The sequence below is a fragment of the Dasypus novemcinctus genome, chromosome 1 (assembly GCF_030445035.2).
Source record: "Dasypus novemcinctus isolate mDasNov1 chromosome 1, mDasNov1.1.hap2, whole genome shotgun sequence".
NCBI lineage: Eukaryota > Metazoa > Chordata > Mammalia > Cingulata > Dasypodidae > Dasypus > Dasypus novemcinctus.
In genome coordinates, this window is record NC_080673.1 from 115,643,631 (window position 1) to 115,658,394 (window position 14,764).

Sequence of the window (14,764 nt, forward strand, 5' to 3'; positions counted from 1 at the left end):
ATAAAGGGCATAATTCAAAGTTATAACAAAAATTGTGCAAGAGCAATCAGACAGTTGGAAGAGGATAAATAAAACACACGCATGCATATATATGAACCTTAAATATATCGGGGACACCAGGAATGAGTAACGAAAAATAATTTAATAGATGGGATTGACATTATAGGGGAGAAAATACCCACATACCTCACACAAAGTTACTCTTCAGGTGTATTAAATGTGAAAGATAAAACTATAAAGCCAATAAATAAAAGTTCTGTGATCTTAAGAAGGTGTCTAAAGACTCCCAAAACACAAACATGACAAATAATTTATGGATTTTATTATGTATAAACTAAGGACACATTGACAAAGTTGTCAGATGGATGAGGGGTATTTACAAGGTCTGAAACTGATAAGAGATTAATATCTAAACTGTACAAGGAACTTTTGCAGATCAACAAAGAATGACTTGGAGCCAGTGGAAAAATGGGCAGTGAACAAAACACACTAGTTTCCCACTAAATCAAAGTGTAAGTTTTTAAAGGTTTAAATAGGCAGTTTTCAAAAAGGGAAACACAAATGGCTTACAGCTATGTAAGGGGATGATGAACTTAATAATCAGAGAAACATAACAAAATATGATCTCATTTTAAAAGCATTACATTAATAAAGATTAGAATGCCGAATGATACCAATGTTGGTATGGATAAAACTGGAAACTTCAGGCCTGCTGGTAGATTTATAGACTGCTCCAGGCAGTCCAGAGGGCAGCTTGACCATACTGGGTAAAATTAAATATTTGTATACCTGGCACTCAGCAATCCCACTCTTGGTATATAATGGAAGACAGTCTGTTTATATTAACAGTTAAACCATGATTTATAGTAGTAATAAAACAATAGTTATAAAACCACTTGTAATAAAGAATGTATGGGGAAACGGACTTTGGCCCAGTGGTTAGGGCGTCCGTCTACCACATGGGCGGTCCGCGGTTCAAACCCCGGGCCTCCTTGACCCGTGTGGAGCTGGCCCATGCGCAGTGCTGATGCGCGCAAGGAGTGACCTGCCACGCAAGGGTGCCCCCGCGTGGGGGAGCCCCACGCGCAAGGAGTGCGCCCGTGAGGAAAGCCGCCCAGCGCCGAAAGAAAGTGCAGCCTGCGGAGGAATGGCGCCGCCCACACTTCCCATGCTGCTGACGACAACAGAAGCGGACAAAGAAACAAGACGCAGCAAATAGACACCAAGAACAGACAACCAGGGGAGGGGGGGAAATTAAATAAATAAATAAATCTTTAAAAAAAAAAAAAAAGAATGTATGAGATCCTTAAGAAATTTTAGGAAAATCTATTTAAAGGACGTAAAGAAAGATCTGAATAAATGGAGGGTTGTTTCTGATAAAGATGTCAGTTCTACCCAAACTAATCAATAAATTCGATGCAATTCCAACTAAATTTCACAGGGCATTTTTTCCTTTTTCTTTTGAAAGGAATGGAACCCTTCAAACTTGTCATATCATTTATTTGGGAAAACAAAGTTTCACAAAAACACCTTAATCAGTTTCACAAATAAAGATCAAAGAGGAGAGGCATTGCCCTACATTCTAGAAAGGGCATAATTCAAAGTTATAACAGTAAAAATTGTTGTGCAAGAGCAATCAGACAGTTGGAAGAGGATAAATAAAACACACACGCATGCATATTTGTATACCTGGACTTAGCAATCCCACTCCTGGTATATATCCCCAAGAAACTCATGAAAAGTCAACAAGGAAATTTGGCACAAAGATTTTGAAGTTGAGAAATTGGAGGCAGCCATTCACCATAAGAAAGCAAAAAATAATCTGTGGTGGTTGCACACTAGAGAATACTGTACAATCATTGGATTAATTTATTAGAGGTATATACTTCAAAAGAAATACGTCTTTGCATAGTGTGTAAAACAAGAAAGAGAATGAGACCTATAGATTAAATCTAAGTTCAACGTCCAAATTCAGAGATTTATAAATAGAATAAACTAGCCACAACTTTCTGCATCTTCAATTAATACACATTGGAACTCAATTCGATGATATTCTCAGATTTGCTTGATACATAAAGAGACTGATGAAGGTAAAAACTCCTTTAAGAGCGTTAACGCTATGACCATTTAATATCTCTTTGGAGTTGAAGCTCATGGGTACTTTGATTTTGTGGAAGCACCTTCCTTTTCAGAAGCCTGACCTGTAGATAAGAATCAGATCTATCAGTGTTTCTCCAGTGTTAATGGATAGTTCATTTCTCAAAGCTATTTTGTTTTCCATGCTACTTGAGAGATTTTAACTATTGCAAATAGAACACAGTTTATATTTTCAAGATGGTTCTTACATGATCCATTTCCTTCAGTGACCAAGTATTTCCCAAGGTTCTCTCCGTTTGGCAGGTTCATAGGGTCAGGTGCTGTATATTTAATTCTTCCATTCCTCTGGGTACAGTACTGCTCAAGTCTGTAATACCTCCATTTCTATTAGATGCCTTTGCCTTCTTATTACTTATGTTTTGTGATAAGCAGTCACTATTCATTTTTATTGCATCTTTTAAAATATTTCCTTTGATCAGTACAAGAATCAGGATTTCATAAGAGAAAAAGTATACATGGTATGTAAGAATAAACTCAAAACCTGAAGGAATTGAAAAATTGATGCCATTTTTACCCAGGAAATTAACAAAAATGAGGCTTTTTTAAAGGTTTTCTTTTTTAGAGGTCAGTAGTGTCATTGGGTAAATTGGTATAATTATTCTGGAGGATCATTTGACAATTTGCATCAACAAGTGTGCATCCCTGTTAATGTAACTATTACATTTCCAGAAAGTTATCATAAAGAAATAACCAGATATATGAAAACATTTATGCAAAAGTGTGTTAGTCATAGCATTATAGATAATATTGAAAAACTCAAGCTACCTAAATGTTAACCAGAGGAGGGGTTCATATGTTTTGGTTAATTCATATGATGGGCCTCTCTGGCCATTAAAAGAATCAGGGCTTTATGGCATGTTTGTGACATAATATGAAGTGAAAAAACTGTATAAGCAGTATGTTCCCTGCTTGAAGTATATATGCTCACTGAGTTACAGAAGAGGATGTTAAGTCCTTTTTTAATGATCATCTGGTTACATCCATCCCCTTGCTTTACTTTTCAAATTTGAAATTGTTAAGAATTCCTTCCCTTTTTCATAGATTCAACAGATCTTTCTTGGATCAAGTCACTATGCTAGACATGCCACCTCCTTCGATTTGTAAGGGAAATTTCATCTTTCATAAATTCTCTTTTTTTTTTTTTTTGTCGAGAGAATGCTGTGAGGGAGAAAAGGTAAGTATTCATTTCTATGTTTTACAAATGACGAAATGGAGGCGTCAGACAAACTGGACACATACACCAGATGACTTGTCATGGTCACATAGGTGTTAAGTGTAGAGTGAAGACTGGAATATCAGCCCAGCGCTTTGCCTTAAAGGCTTCCCTGTCCTAGGAATACAAAGAGAGTTACCATGTGGAACAACTCGAGGGAGTGCTATTTGCCTCATATTCTAAAGGAATGCAATCCCATGGAGTTGAACCATGGCTATAGGTAATAGATACTGTGGCCGTCTTGCCCATATGCTTGGGCCTTAACACTTCAGTAACTTCTTTTTTATTATTATTATTATTACCCAGGTCTTTATTTCTTCATGCTACTTTGAACCACTGTCTGGTGTCCTTTTGTTTCAGTCTGAAGAGATCCCTTTAGCATTGCTTGTAGGGCAGGTCTAGTGGTGATGAACTCCCTCAGCTGTAGTTTATCTGAGAATGTCTTAGTCTCTCCCTCATTTTCGAAGGAACAGCTCATTGGATATAAAATTCTTGGTTGACAGTTGTTTCCCTTCCGAACTTTATTTCAACCCATTGCCACTGTGCCTCCGGGGTTTTTTTTTTTTAATTACTGCCATGATCACATTTCTTTGCCTGTGGGCCTGTTCAGAAGCTAAGACAGACTGTTCTGTTCATCAGAACTGCTGGAGAACTGCTTCTTTCCATAGCCTTCTAACCAAACACCAGCCTCCTCGGGTGGGACAAGTGTAAATCCCAACAGGAATTTGGCTCCAGTGTCCCTCCGCAGTAGCTGGCTGGCTTGACAACAGATGCTTTACTGACTGCCTTCCCTTCCCTGTCTTACTTGCGCACTCCACTGTGTTGCCTACACCTGCCAAACTAGCCATTTACACTGGACTCCTTGTCTCAGGGTCTCCTCCTCCTCCCTTCTTCCTCCACCTTCTTCACTTCAACTTTTTTTTTTACTTTATATTTTTTCTATTTACAGCCCCCCGCCCTTCAGCACCCATGGCTTGCTCATCTGTCAGCTCAATGTTTGCTTGCTTTCTCCAGGAGCCACGGGGAACTGAACCTGGCACCTCCCACATGGGGTGAGTGCCCGACAGCCTGAGCCATATCCACTCCCCCCGGCCTGTGGCCTCTGCTCACTATGGCAGGTGGTAGCATCTACCTTGTTGTGGCAGGAGGTGGCATCTGCTTGTCATTCCCCCCCACCCCCGGAAGGTAAAGATACTTTATTTGACTAATTAATTTAATAGGAATAGGATATTTTATTACTCTATAAATTTTTTTTTAAGATTTATTTATTTCTCTCCCCCCGCCCCCCACCCCAGGTGTCTGTTCTCTGTGTCTATTTGCTGCGTGTTCTTCTTTGTCTGCTTCTGTTGTTGTCAGAGGCACGGGAATCTGTGTTTCATTTTGTTGCATCATCTTGTGTGTCAGCTCTCCGTGTGTGCGGCACCATTCCTGGGCAGGATGAATTTTCTTTCACGCTGGGCAGCTCTCCTTATGGGGCGCACTCCTTGTGCGTGGGGCTCCCCTACGCGGGGGCACCCTTGCGTGGCAGAGCATTCCTTGCGCACATCAGCACTGCGCATGGGTCAGCTCCACACGGGTCAAGGAGGCCCAGGGTTTGAACTGCAGACCTCCCATGTGGTAGATGGACTCCCTAAGCACTGGGCCAAGTCTGCTTCCCTTACTCTATATCTTAACAATGATTCTAATTCACTGATGCACTTGATGCCTAAAAGCATCTATTTTTTTCTGTTTCCTTCAGCTAACTTCTCTTTTGTTTTATTCTTAAGAGTTTTACATTGCACTGTTTTGTTTTTTTTTAATTAACTTGATTTATAGTACAGCATAAGTGAACATTGTGAGATCTTGAAATTTAGCTTTCCTGAATTGTTTTTTTAAAAATTAAAGTTAATAGATCACAAGGAATTTTACATTAAAAAACATAAAAAACAAAAAACATAAGAGGTTCCCATATAACCCACTCCCTTCCCCCCCGCATCATTTTTATAAATTGTATTTTTCTGAAGATCTATACATCACAAAAAAAATGGTACACTAAAAAATATAAGAGGTTCCCGTATACCCCCCACCGCCCCCACCCCACTCCTCCCACACCAACAACCTCCCTCATCATTGCAGCACACTCATCGCACTCGGTGATCACATTTTGGGGCACTGCTGCATTACATAGATAATAGTTTACCCTGTAGTTCGCACTCTCCCCCAGTACATTTAGTGGGTTATGGCAGGATCTATACAGTCCAGCATCTGACCCTGCAATATCATTAAGGACAACTCAAATCCCAAAAATGCCCCCACATCACATCTCTACTTCCCTCTCCCTGCCCTCAGCAACTACTGTGGCCACTTTCTCCACCCCAATGCTAACATTTCTTCTATTACTCATCACAATAGTTTTATAGTAGAATATTAGTAAGTCCACTCTAGTCCGTATTTTATTCCTCCATCCTACGGACCCTGGGATGGTGATGTCCTCTCCACCTCTAGATCAAGAGGGGCTTAGATTCCACATAGCTGATGGATGCAATTCCTCTGTTACAGTTGTAGGCACTCTTGATTCGCCTCCCTGTTAGCTGACCTGGGTAAGGCCAACAAACTCTTAGGCGATGGTTAATATTAGGCTAAGTTTCAATTTTACAGGAATAAGATTCATAAATATAAGCATTAATAGTGAAGACTTGGCATATCGGTCTGTTTTCTTTTATTAGGCACTGCCTATGTACTCTAGAGAGCCTTTTCACTCTACTTGAGAACAAAACAGGACTCCCCAGGATGGTAATTTAATGTTTTGTTGGTTAATGTGCGGGCTCCACCAAGATAATACCCTATGACCACATGAACACGTTCATAGTCCACAGAGGCAAGCCCCAGGTACAGCCTTCTCCCGACTCACCCCTGCCAGGGTCTGCTCCTAAGAGCACTGAAAAATAAGACACCATATTTAAAGGCTGACTGATTACCTTAACTGTGTGTTTGGAGTATTAAACAGAGAAGAGTAACATGTCAAGCCTATTGTTTTTGGACACATAAAAAGAAGATGTTTTTTTCAAAGTCTACGTCTTTACTATTAGTCTCATGATAAAGGCAAATTGCCAAATTTAGGAAATAGACAACTCTTACATCTGTTATTATATCAAGTCTTTATTAGGAAGTAAAGTGCTCAGTATTACACATTAATGAAATTCTTGATCATTGAGAAAGACTTGCATATGTATTTTCTTCTTAATAATACCAGTACAGAGAAGAAAATGACAGGGAAGGGATGAAGAGGGAATTCTCCATAACTAAAGAAGTAAAAAAGAACGTGTAACTTATTGGTAAAGACAAGAGTTTTGCAAAATTTTACCTGGGAAATGAAAAACAGTATAATCATAAGTATAAAAAGACTTTTTAGTGACCATATTGATATATGGCACATGGTCGACACACATGGATACCACATAATGGATGCACTTCAAATTGAAGTTTGTTACATGTAACGACATGGTACACATACATAAATACATACACTCAATATCCCTGCAATGCAAACTTTAGTACCTAGTAATAAAGAACTTGGGGTAGCATAATCAAAAGACAGTGAGGATGTAGATGAAGCTGTAGGGAATAACTGTTAAATAAACCCAAAGAGTTTCCCTGGAAGCCAGCCTAGAAAAGAGCTGTTTGCTTACGTTTTCACTGTACAGTCAACCGACAAGTTGTACCAATTAAAACAACTTGTGAATTTGAAACAGCAATAAAAAAAGTAGGTCTCTCTTCTATCAGTTCTCCAAGTGAGCATTATTCACCAGCACTGCATTCTCTTGCTTGTGCCATCAGCATTCAAGGGGTCACCTTACCAAATGCTTTTGAAAGGTAAGTTTTTCTATTTTTGAATTAGGAAAATATGTACATTTTCCCCATAAGACTGGTGAGACCCTTTCCAAACAACAACAAAAATGGCTACAAACTCAGACTATGGCAGATATTTTCTGATGGTGGATGAATTTTTAATACCAAAACCTCCTTTTCCTTAAATTCAGCTCTATTTAGGTGATAAAGTCTAGCTCTAAAATGTAGGATCAAGAATACTTGAGTTCTGTATTAAAAAGTTATAAAACCAAAACTTTAGTTTTGTAATACTTTGAAGTGAATTTCAAAACTTCCTTAAAAATGTCTGTAGATGTTTGTTGAGTTCAAGCTTTCAGTGCATACTAAAAAGTTTAGGAAGTTGGTCTCACGAGATTAATTGTAACTTTAAAATTCAGTTGCCATTGAGTTCAACCACATGGGAAAGATAATATATGGATAAATTTTTATTTATACTAAACTATTTGAAAATTCAAACTCAGTGACAACTTAGGGCTCCTTCCAATTTCTTGTGTTACAAACAGAGATGCCATTTTAACCCATTGCTAATCTTTGGTCTTAGGTCATTTCAAATGAAGCCAAAATAATGTAAAAATTAAGTGATATGGTTAGTCCCTCAGGCATTAGATAGGATAAAATAACACGAAAGTATAGAATATAACATTTATGTTAACCATTCATACAAATTCTAGTATAATGACTGCATACCCATTCTATGGTTTGGAGTTCTTTTCCAGCTCATCTTTTAGAAAGCTTTACCCCAGGATGGTAGATGTTATAAAAGGCTCCTTTCTTAAAGAAAAGCTACTCCGTATTAAGCCCAGGAGCTAAGCCTGAGTGGAAAGGAATGCCCCTACTTTCTCTGCACACCCTGGGCAAAAATGACAATACTGATTTTCATGATTGGAAGTAAAACTCAGAAGCCTTTTGACAGTTGTCTTTTAGCTTTAAAAGGCTACTTCATTGTCAACTGAGAAGAGTCAGTCATGGTAGCAACTGGGCATACAACTCAATACACTTTAAAAGGATTTTTTTCCTTCCATACTCAATATTTACACCTAGATTTCTTATATGAGAAAAAGAAAAAAAAAACTTCTTTGATCCATGGGCAAAGATTATGTAAAATAAATTAAAGTGCAGAAGAATAAACAATCGGTCACAAGGACCAGCATCATATGACGGTAGGGCATATAAATAGTGTACTCGTTTTGGCAGTTCCGGACTCTCGCCTTCTCACCTAGTGGGCACACACATACTACCACACATACTATACATGGATATTGGAACTCCCGTTTCCACCTCCGCCTTCTATGCTTTCTGCAGACTGAGAGGAAGAAGGGCGGGAGCTGCGAGGGCGAGGATGACCATTCAGTCCCACGGGCATGCCGACACCATGACTTATTTGGGAAGCTGCATCATCAGATTCCCAGCGTTCCAACTCTTCCCGCACCAGCCGCTCCATCTGTTCCCTGTGGATTTCACTGTCCCGACCCAGTCTTTCATCCTAATGAAGGAAAAAGAAACCAGGATGTTGGGAACTTAGTGATGCAGATACTTATAATTAGAAATTGTCTCAGGAAATCTGAGGACCAAAGAATGTTTGTAAGTAGTGTTGGAGTTTACGGCACATAATGGCAGTCCTCACAATCACTAAGGTAATTTTTCCCCCTTAATTCTACCCTCCAGTTAAGGCAGATCATCAGGTATGGAGTATTAAGAAAATACCTCCAGATGGTCATTTGATCTGCAGTTGAACTGCAGTTTTAGAGAAGTACAAACCTCTCAGGCTAAAAGTTACAAAATACGACTACCCCAGTATTTTATAGAACCAGAGAGTACTTCTGTTTCAGAGTAAAAAAATAATCTGAAAGTGGGAGGAAATGGAAATAACATAGTAAATTTCTCCCAATGACTATAGTTTGTTTTTACTTTTCTTTGATTACTCAAATTGAAAGCTGTGTTACCAGCCACACGCTGTTAACAGTAAATGCCCTGCTTGGTGGTCAGCCACTGTGAACCCAGGATCACTTACCTCAGCCACTCCATCCAGCAGCCTCCCCAGCACCTCCCTTCTCTTCAGTTTGGCCTGCTCCATGATCTCCAGCTTAACTATCACAGCATCGATCTTGGACACGATGCTGCCAATGGAGTGCTCCATTCGGTCTACTCGCCTCACCAGGCTGTGGGAAACAGTAATTAAGAGGGCAAAGTGTCACTGTGTCAGTGTCTTTTCAGCCCCACCAGTCTTTCAAATAGAAATGCAAAGTCTTTTTTTTTTTTTTTTGTTAAACAATATGACCATCTGAAATGCATTCCAAATAGTGTCAAACTCTAGAGAGACACTCCCCCACACTGCTGGTGGGAGTGCGACCTGGCACAACTTTTCTACAAATGAACATTCTAACAGAAGTCTTAACAATGTATGCTTATGCCCTTGCTCACATATTCCAGTTTTAGAAAATTTTCTTAAGTAAATAAAGTATATGTGTAAGTTTGGGCTATAAGGATATTCACTAGAGTGCTGCTTATTAATAGGGACTGCTGAAAATAGCTATGTTAAATAAACACTGTTCATCTATATGATGGCAATAAGGAGACACTGGGAAATGATACTGTGACAGAATATTTAAAGGCAGAATTATGTTCATAATATTAAGTAAATAAGTCATTACAAAATAGTATATTCACTTAATGATTCTATTATTTTGAATAAACAAAACGTTGTATAAATGTAAATACTTTAAAAAGATATAAAATGGAGAGAACTTTTGGAATGTTGGATGAAGAGCTCTGTGGGCCCTCTCCTAGCAAGATAACTAAAACTGGTGAAAGTTATTTTAAAACTCTAGCCATTTGAAATCTCTAGAAATCTTAAGGGCATACAGCAAATGAAGAAGCACTTACTTAAAAAAAATCGACTAAATTTTAGCAAAAAGAGTGAGAGTCTGTGGCATTTCAGCCGCAACACACTCTCTCTCCCCTGCCCCCAGTTCAGTGTGACAGAAGCTCCTTTACAAGCAAATGTGACATAGAACAAAGAGCTCCCTCTCTCCTGAGCCCCTACTTGAGGGCTACCATACCTTCAGAAAAGGCAGGCTACTGGCATTTATTATCACCCCTTTCCCCAGTTCCATTTTGCAGAGATTCCATTCCAAATAAGAGTACCTAAGAGGACTGGGGTTCCTGCAAACAATGCATACTGTGGAGTAAAGCCATAAGTAGGAGACTAGTAGCTCCATGAGATCAACAAGTTAAACTGTAGACCAGCTAGTTTGTCAGAGATAGATAAGAAGAGACTTCTTGGGGTTAGAACAAACCACAAAGACTGACCACCAACCCTGTAACGGGGGTCTAGTTTAATTGGATCAGACTTCAGAGGAATTTATATTCCAGGGCATTACTGAAAACAGAGCAATGAGCTGGCAAATAGTGGAACCTAGGAGCTGGATATAATACCATTACTTTATATATTCAAGAAGTTCAAAGAACTCCAACTAGGATTAAACACAAAGAGATCCACATCTGGAGCAAATTTTGCAAATCAAGAACAAAATGACTTGTCGTGTACTAAGAACTCCAGTAAGACTAATAGTTGACTTTTCAACAGAAACAATGGAGGCCAGAAAGCAATGGAATGACATTCAAAATGCTGAAAGGAAATAACTGTCAATAAAGGCTCATATTCTTAAAATTGTCTCTCAAAAATGAAGGTCAAGTTAATTAAGAATTAACTACTAGTGACCTGCTTTAAAAGAAATACTAAAAGAAGTTCTTCAGGATGAAAGCAAGCAACCTCAGACAATAATTCAAATCTACAACAAAAAATAAAGAGTAAAGGTAATTGTGTAATTATAAAAGACAACATAAACACATATTTCTCCTTCTTTAGTCTCTTAATTGATTTAAAAAGTAGTCATATAAACAATATTTATGTAATTGTAATGGTGAGCCTATAACATAAAGAACTGTAAAGATAATAACAGCACAAAGGGAGTGAGTGGGAGTAAAGCTATACTGGAGTAAGGAAATGACAGCAGATAGTAATTTGAATCCATTGGAACAAATGATAAGAAACAGAAATGGTAAATAAGATTACTATAACACTCTATAGATATATACTCTGTCTCCTCTTGGATTCTTTAAGACATATAAATTATATCAATTAATAATTATAACAATGTATTGTTGGATTTGTAACATATATAGACGAATATGTATAACAATCATAGCACATATAGAGGAAGAGGGAATAGAATTATCTAGGAAAAGGGAATAGACCTTTTCTGTATCTTTCTGGATTAAGTCAGAAAAAATCTGAAGTAGACTCTGATAAATTAATATGTATATTTTAAAGCATAGAATAACTATTAAGGAAATATCTAAAAATATGGTGAAAAATTACTAAATGAATTAAAACATTACACTAGAAATTTTTCTCTTAATGCAAAAGAAGGCAGTAAAGGAGGAATGGAAAAACAAAAAGGACATTAGATACATAGAAAACAAAAACTTACATGGCAATGATAACATTAAATGAGACTGGATTAAGCAATCCAATGAAAAGATTCCCAGATTGGACAAATAAACAAGATCCAACAAATGCTGTCTGCAGAAGACACAATTTAGATTCAACAATATAAGTCGGTTAACAATAAAAGGATATAGAAAGATACCATGCAAACAGCAATGATAAGAAAGCTGCAGTGGCTATACCAATATTAGATGAAAAAGATTCTAAAACAAAAAATGTTATTAAATAAAAAGAGGTACATTTTGTAATGACAGAATTGTCAATCCATCATAAAGAAATAAGTTATAAAAATATATGCACCTAACAAGGGAGTCCGAAAATACATGAAGCAAAGCCTGACAGAATTGAAGAGAGAAATATACATTCAGCAATAATAACTGGAGACTGTAATACCTCATCTTGGAAAATGAACATCAAGGAAACAGGAGACTTGAACATTATAAACTAGCTAGACCTAACAAACATCTATAGAACATACCATCCAACAACAACAGACCATATGCACATCCTTCTCAAGTGCATATGGAACTTTCTCCAGTACAGAGTGTATGTTAGGCTACAAAAACATATAAACAAAGAGATAGACACATGTAGATGGAGATATAAACACCCGAATGTTAGTAATGGATAATTTCAGTTGGTGGGAATATGGGGAATTTTAATGTTTTCTTTGATTTTCATTGTTTGCTAATTTTCCTAAATTGAACACATTATTTTTGTAAAGAAAAAAAATGAATAAATGCTATGAAAAAGAACCAATGATTAGTAATGGAAAAGAGTGAACTGAGATAGCTGGGGGAAATTGCTTTGTCTCATCTGGACTCTTGTCAACCCAAATTATGTAATTAATTTACACTTACACTTGAAACTCTTCATAGGAAACCCCACTGGAGATGCTTCCTCTCCTTCTAGAGCTATGTCCACTGTCTTCATCATCGTCCTCCTCAGAGTCATCCAGACTTCGCGGGAAACTTCGACTGCTCATGGGACGGGGTAAAGAGCTGTGATCCAAGTCCAGGTCCTCCTGAAGAACACAGGGTCACAAGTGAGGAGAGGAATACCGAGGCCTATAGAAGCTTCCCTGAGGGCTTGGGCAAGTAGGAAATGGGCATGTGCCATTTACTTGGATTTCTTTGTGGTTAACACCAGATCTATGATTCCATGCTTAGTCATTCCATAGACCGGCAAAATTGCAAAAAAAAAAAAATTAACAACCAGGAAGGAGTTGCTTACTTTTTTTTCTTATCCCCACCCCCCCCTTCATTGTCTGCTCTCTGTGTCCATTTGCTGTGTGTTCTTCTGTGTTTGTTGTATTCTCATCAGGTGGCTCCGGGAACCCATCCTGGGACCTTCTGGAGTGGGAGAGAGGTGATCTTTCTCTTGCGCCACCTCAGCTCCCTAGTTTGCTGCATCTTGTATTGTCCCTTTTCTGTGTCTCTTTTTTTTGTTGTTGTTGCGTTATCTTGCTGTGTCAGCTCTTTGTGTGGGCAGTACCACTCCTGGCGGTCTGCTCTTCTGCGCAGGGGCTGCACTTCTTGCGTGGGGCCACTCCTTGTGCAGGGCGACACTCCTTGCGTGTGGCAGCACTCCACGTAGGCCAGATTGCCACACAGGCCAGGAGGCCCTGGGTATCGAACCGTGGACCTCCTCCATGGTAGGCGGAAGCTCTACCTATTGAGCCATATCCCTTCCCGCTAACTTTTTATTTATACAAGAAATAACATTGCAAACACAAAAAAGAAAAAAGTAAATGGAAATATATTACGATGTATATTAACATTTTAAAAGCTCCAAAATAGGAAGGATATAATCATGAATTTTGGATATGTTAAGGATAAAGAAGGATATAATAAGAATTTTGACTAAATACAGCCTTGTCAAGAATGTATTCATTGTCTTCTTGTTCACACTTGGTCGCCTACTAACAATGCTCTGTTCTAGACTGTACTCAGAAGAAAAGTGGCTTTTGTGTCTGACATCTCCATTCTCTATATCTCAATCACCATAGGTTTGTTTTGTTTAACCACTGATTTTGAAAGTTACTATTAAGTTTTAAATTATTTTTTTCTGATTATAAAAGACCATTTCAATTTACTTTTTAAAATATTTAATTAATTATTTATCTTTCTCTCTCTCTCTCCCCTTCCCCCATCCCCCCCAGTTGTCTGCTCTCTGTGTCATTTGCTGTGTGTTCTGTGCCGCTTGTATTCTTGTGGGCAGCACTGGGAATCTGTGTCTCTTTTCGTTGCATCAGCTCTCCGTGTGTGGCGCCACCCTGAGCAGGCTGCACTTTTTTCGCGCTGGGCAGCTCTCCCTAAGGGAGGCACTCCTTACGTGCATCAGTGCTGTGCAGGGGCCAGCTCATCACATGGGTCAGGAGGCCCTGGGTTTGAACCTTGGACCTCCCATGTGGTAGGCGGATGCCCTATCTGTTGGGCCAAATCCACTTCCCTCAATTTACTTTTAACAACTTCTTAAGTATTCACAGGGAAGGCAACTAAGTGTTCATTTAAATATTACTATAAATGTCAATTTTTTAAAGAGCAACTAACCAATCAGAATAATTTCATATCTTCCCGTAAATCCTGTTTTATTTCCACTTTCATGGACTTTGTGAACTTTGTAACCAATCAGGTTTCTCTTTTCAAGTTGATCACTAGAAAGCATACGTAAAATTTGTAGCCCAATCTTAATAAGCATGTGTTTTTATGGAGTGCTCTTTTTAGCTTCATTTATAGTCTAGTCTTTTTACTTTTACTTTTGTTTTGCTTTATTTATGCTCACTTATTGTATTTTTATACATTGCATTATATCTTTTTGGAATAAGCAGGGTACTTATCCATAAGCTCATTAGAAGGAATTACTAAATTAACTGGATACTTTTACTATCAAACTCTGCAGTTCTACTATGTTTTCATAGCACTTTGTACACGATACTGAAATTATCTATATGTCTGTCTTCTCCATTAGATTATGAGAAGCTGTGATATAAGGGGAGGGGCTGTGTGTGTGTGAGA

General features: G+C 38.3%; 1 protein-coding gene across 1 annotated transcript in view; it reads right to left on the bottom strand.

The window, feature by feature from the left end:
• Window positions 1-6,488: 6,488 nt before the first annotated feature.
• The window catches only part of PKD2 (polycystin 2, transient receptor potential cation channel), a 68,646-nt gene continuing 60,370 nt past the window's right edge, over window positions 6,489-14,764 (bottom strand). The window contains exons 13-15 of the mRNA XM_004463922.4: window positions 12,608-12,771; window positions 9,249-9,396; window positions 6,489-8,720 (exon numbers count right to left, since the gene is read on the bottom strand). Of these exons, the coding sequence (XP_004463979.1) occupies window positions 8,484-8,720; window positions 9,249-9,396; window positions 12,608-12,771 (549 nt within the window). The 3' untranslated portion in view covers window positions 6,489-8,483. The remainder of the gene's footprint in view (window positions 8,721-9,248; window positions 9,397-12,607; window positions 12,772-14,764) is intronic.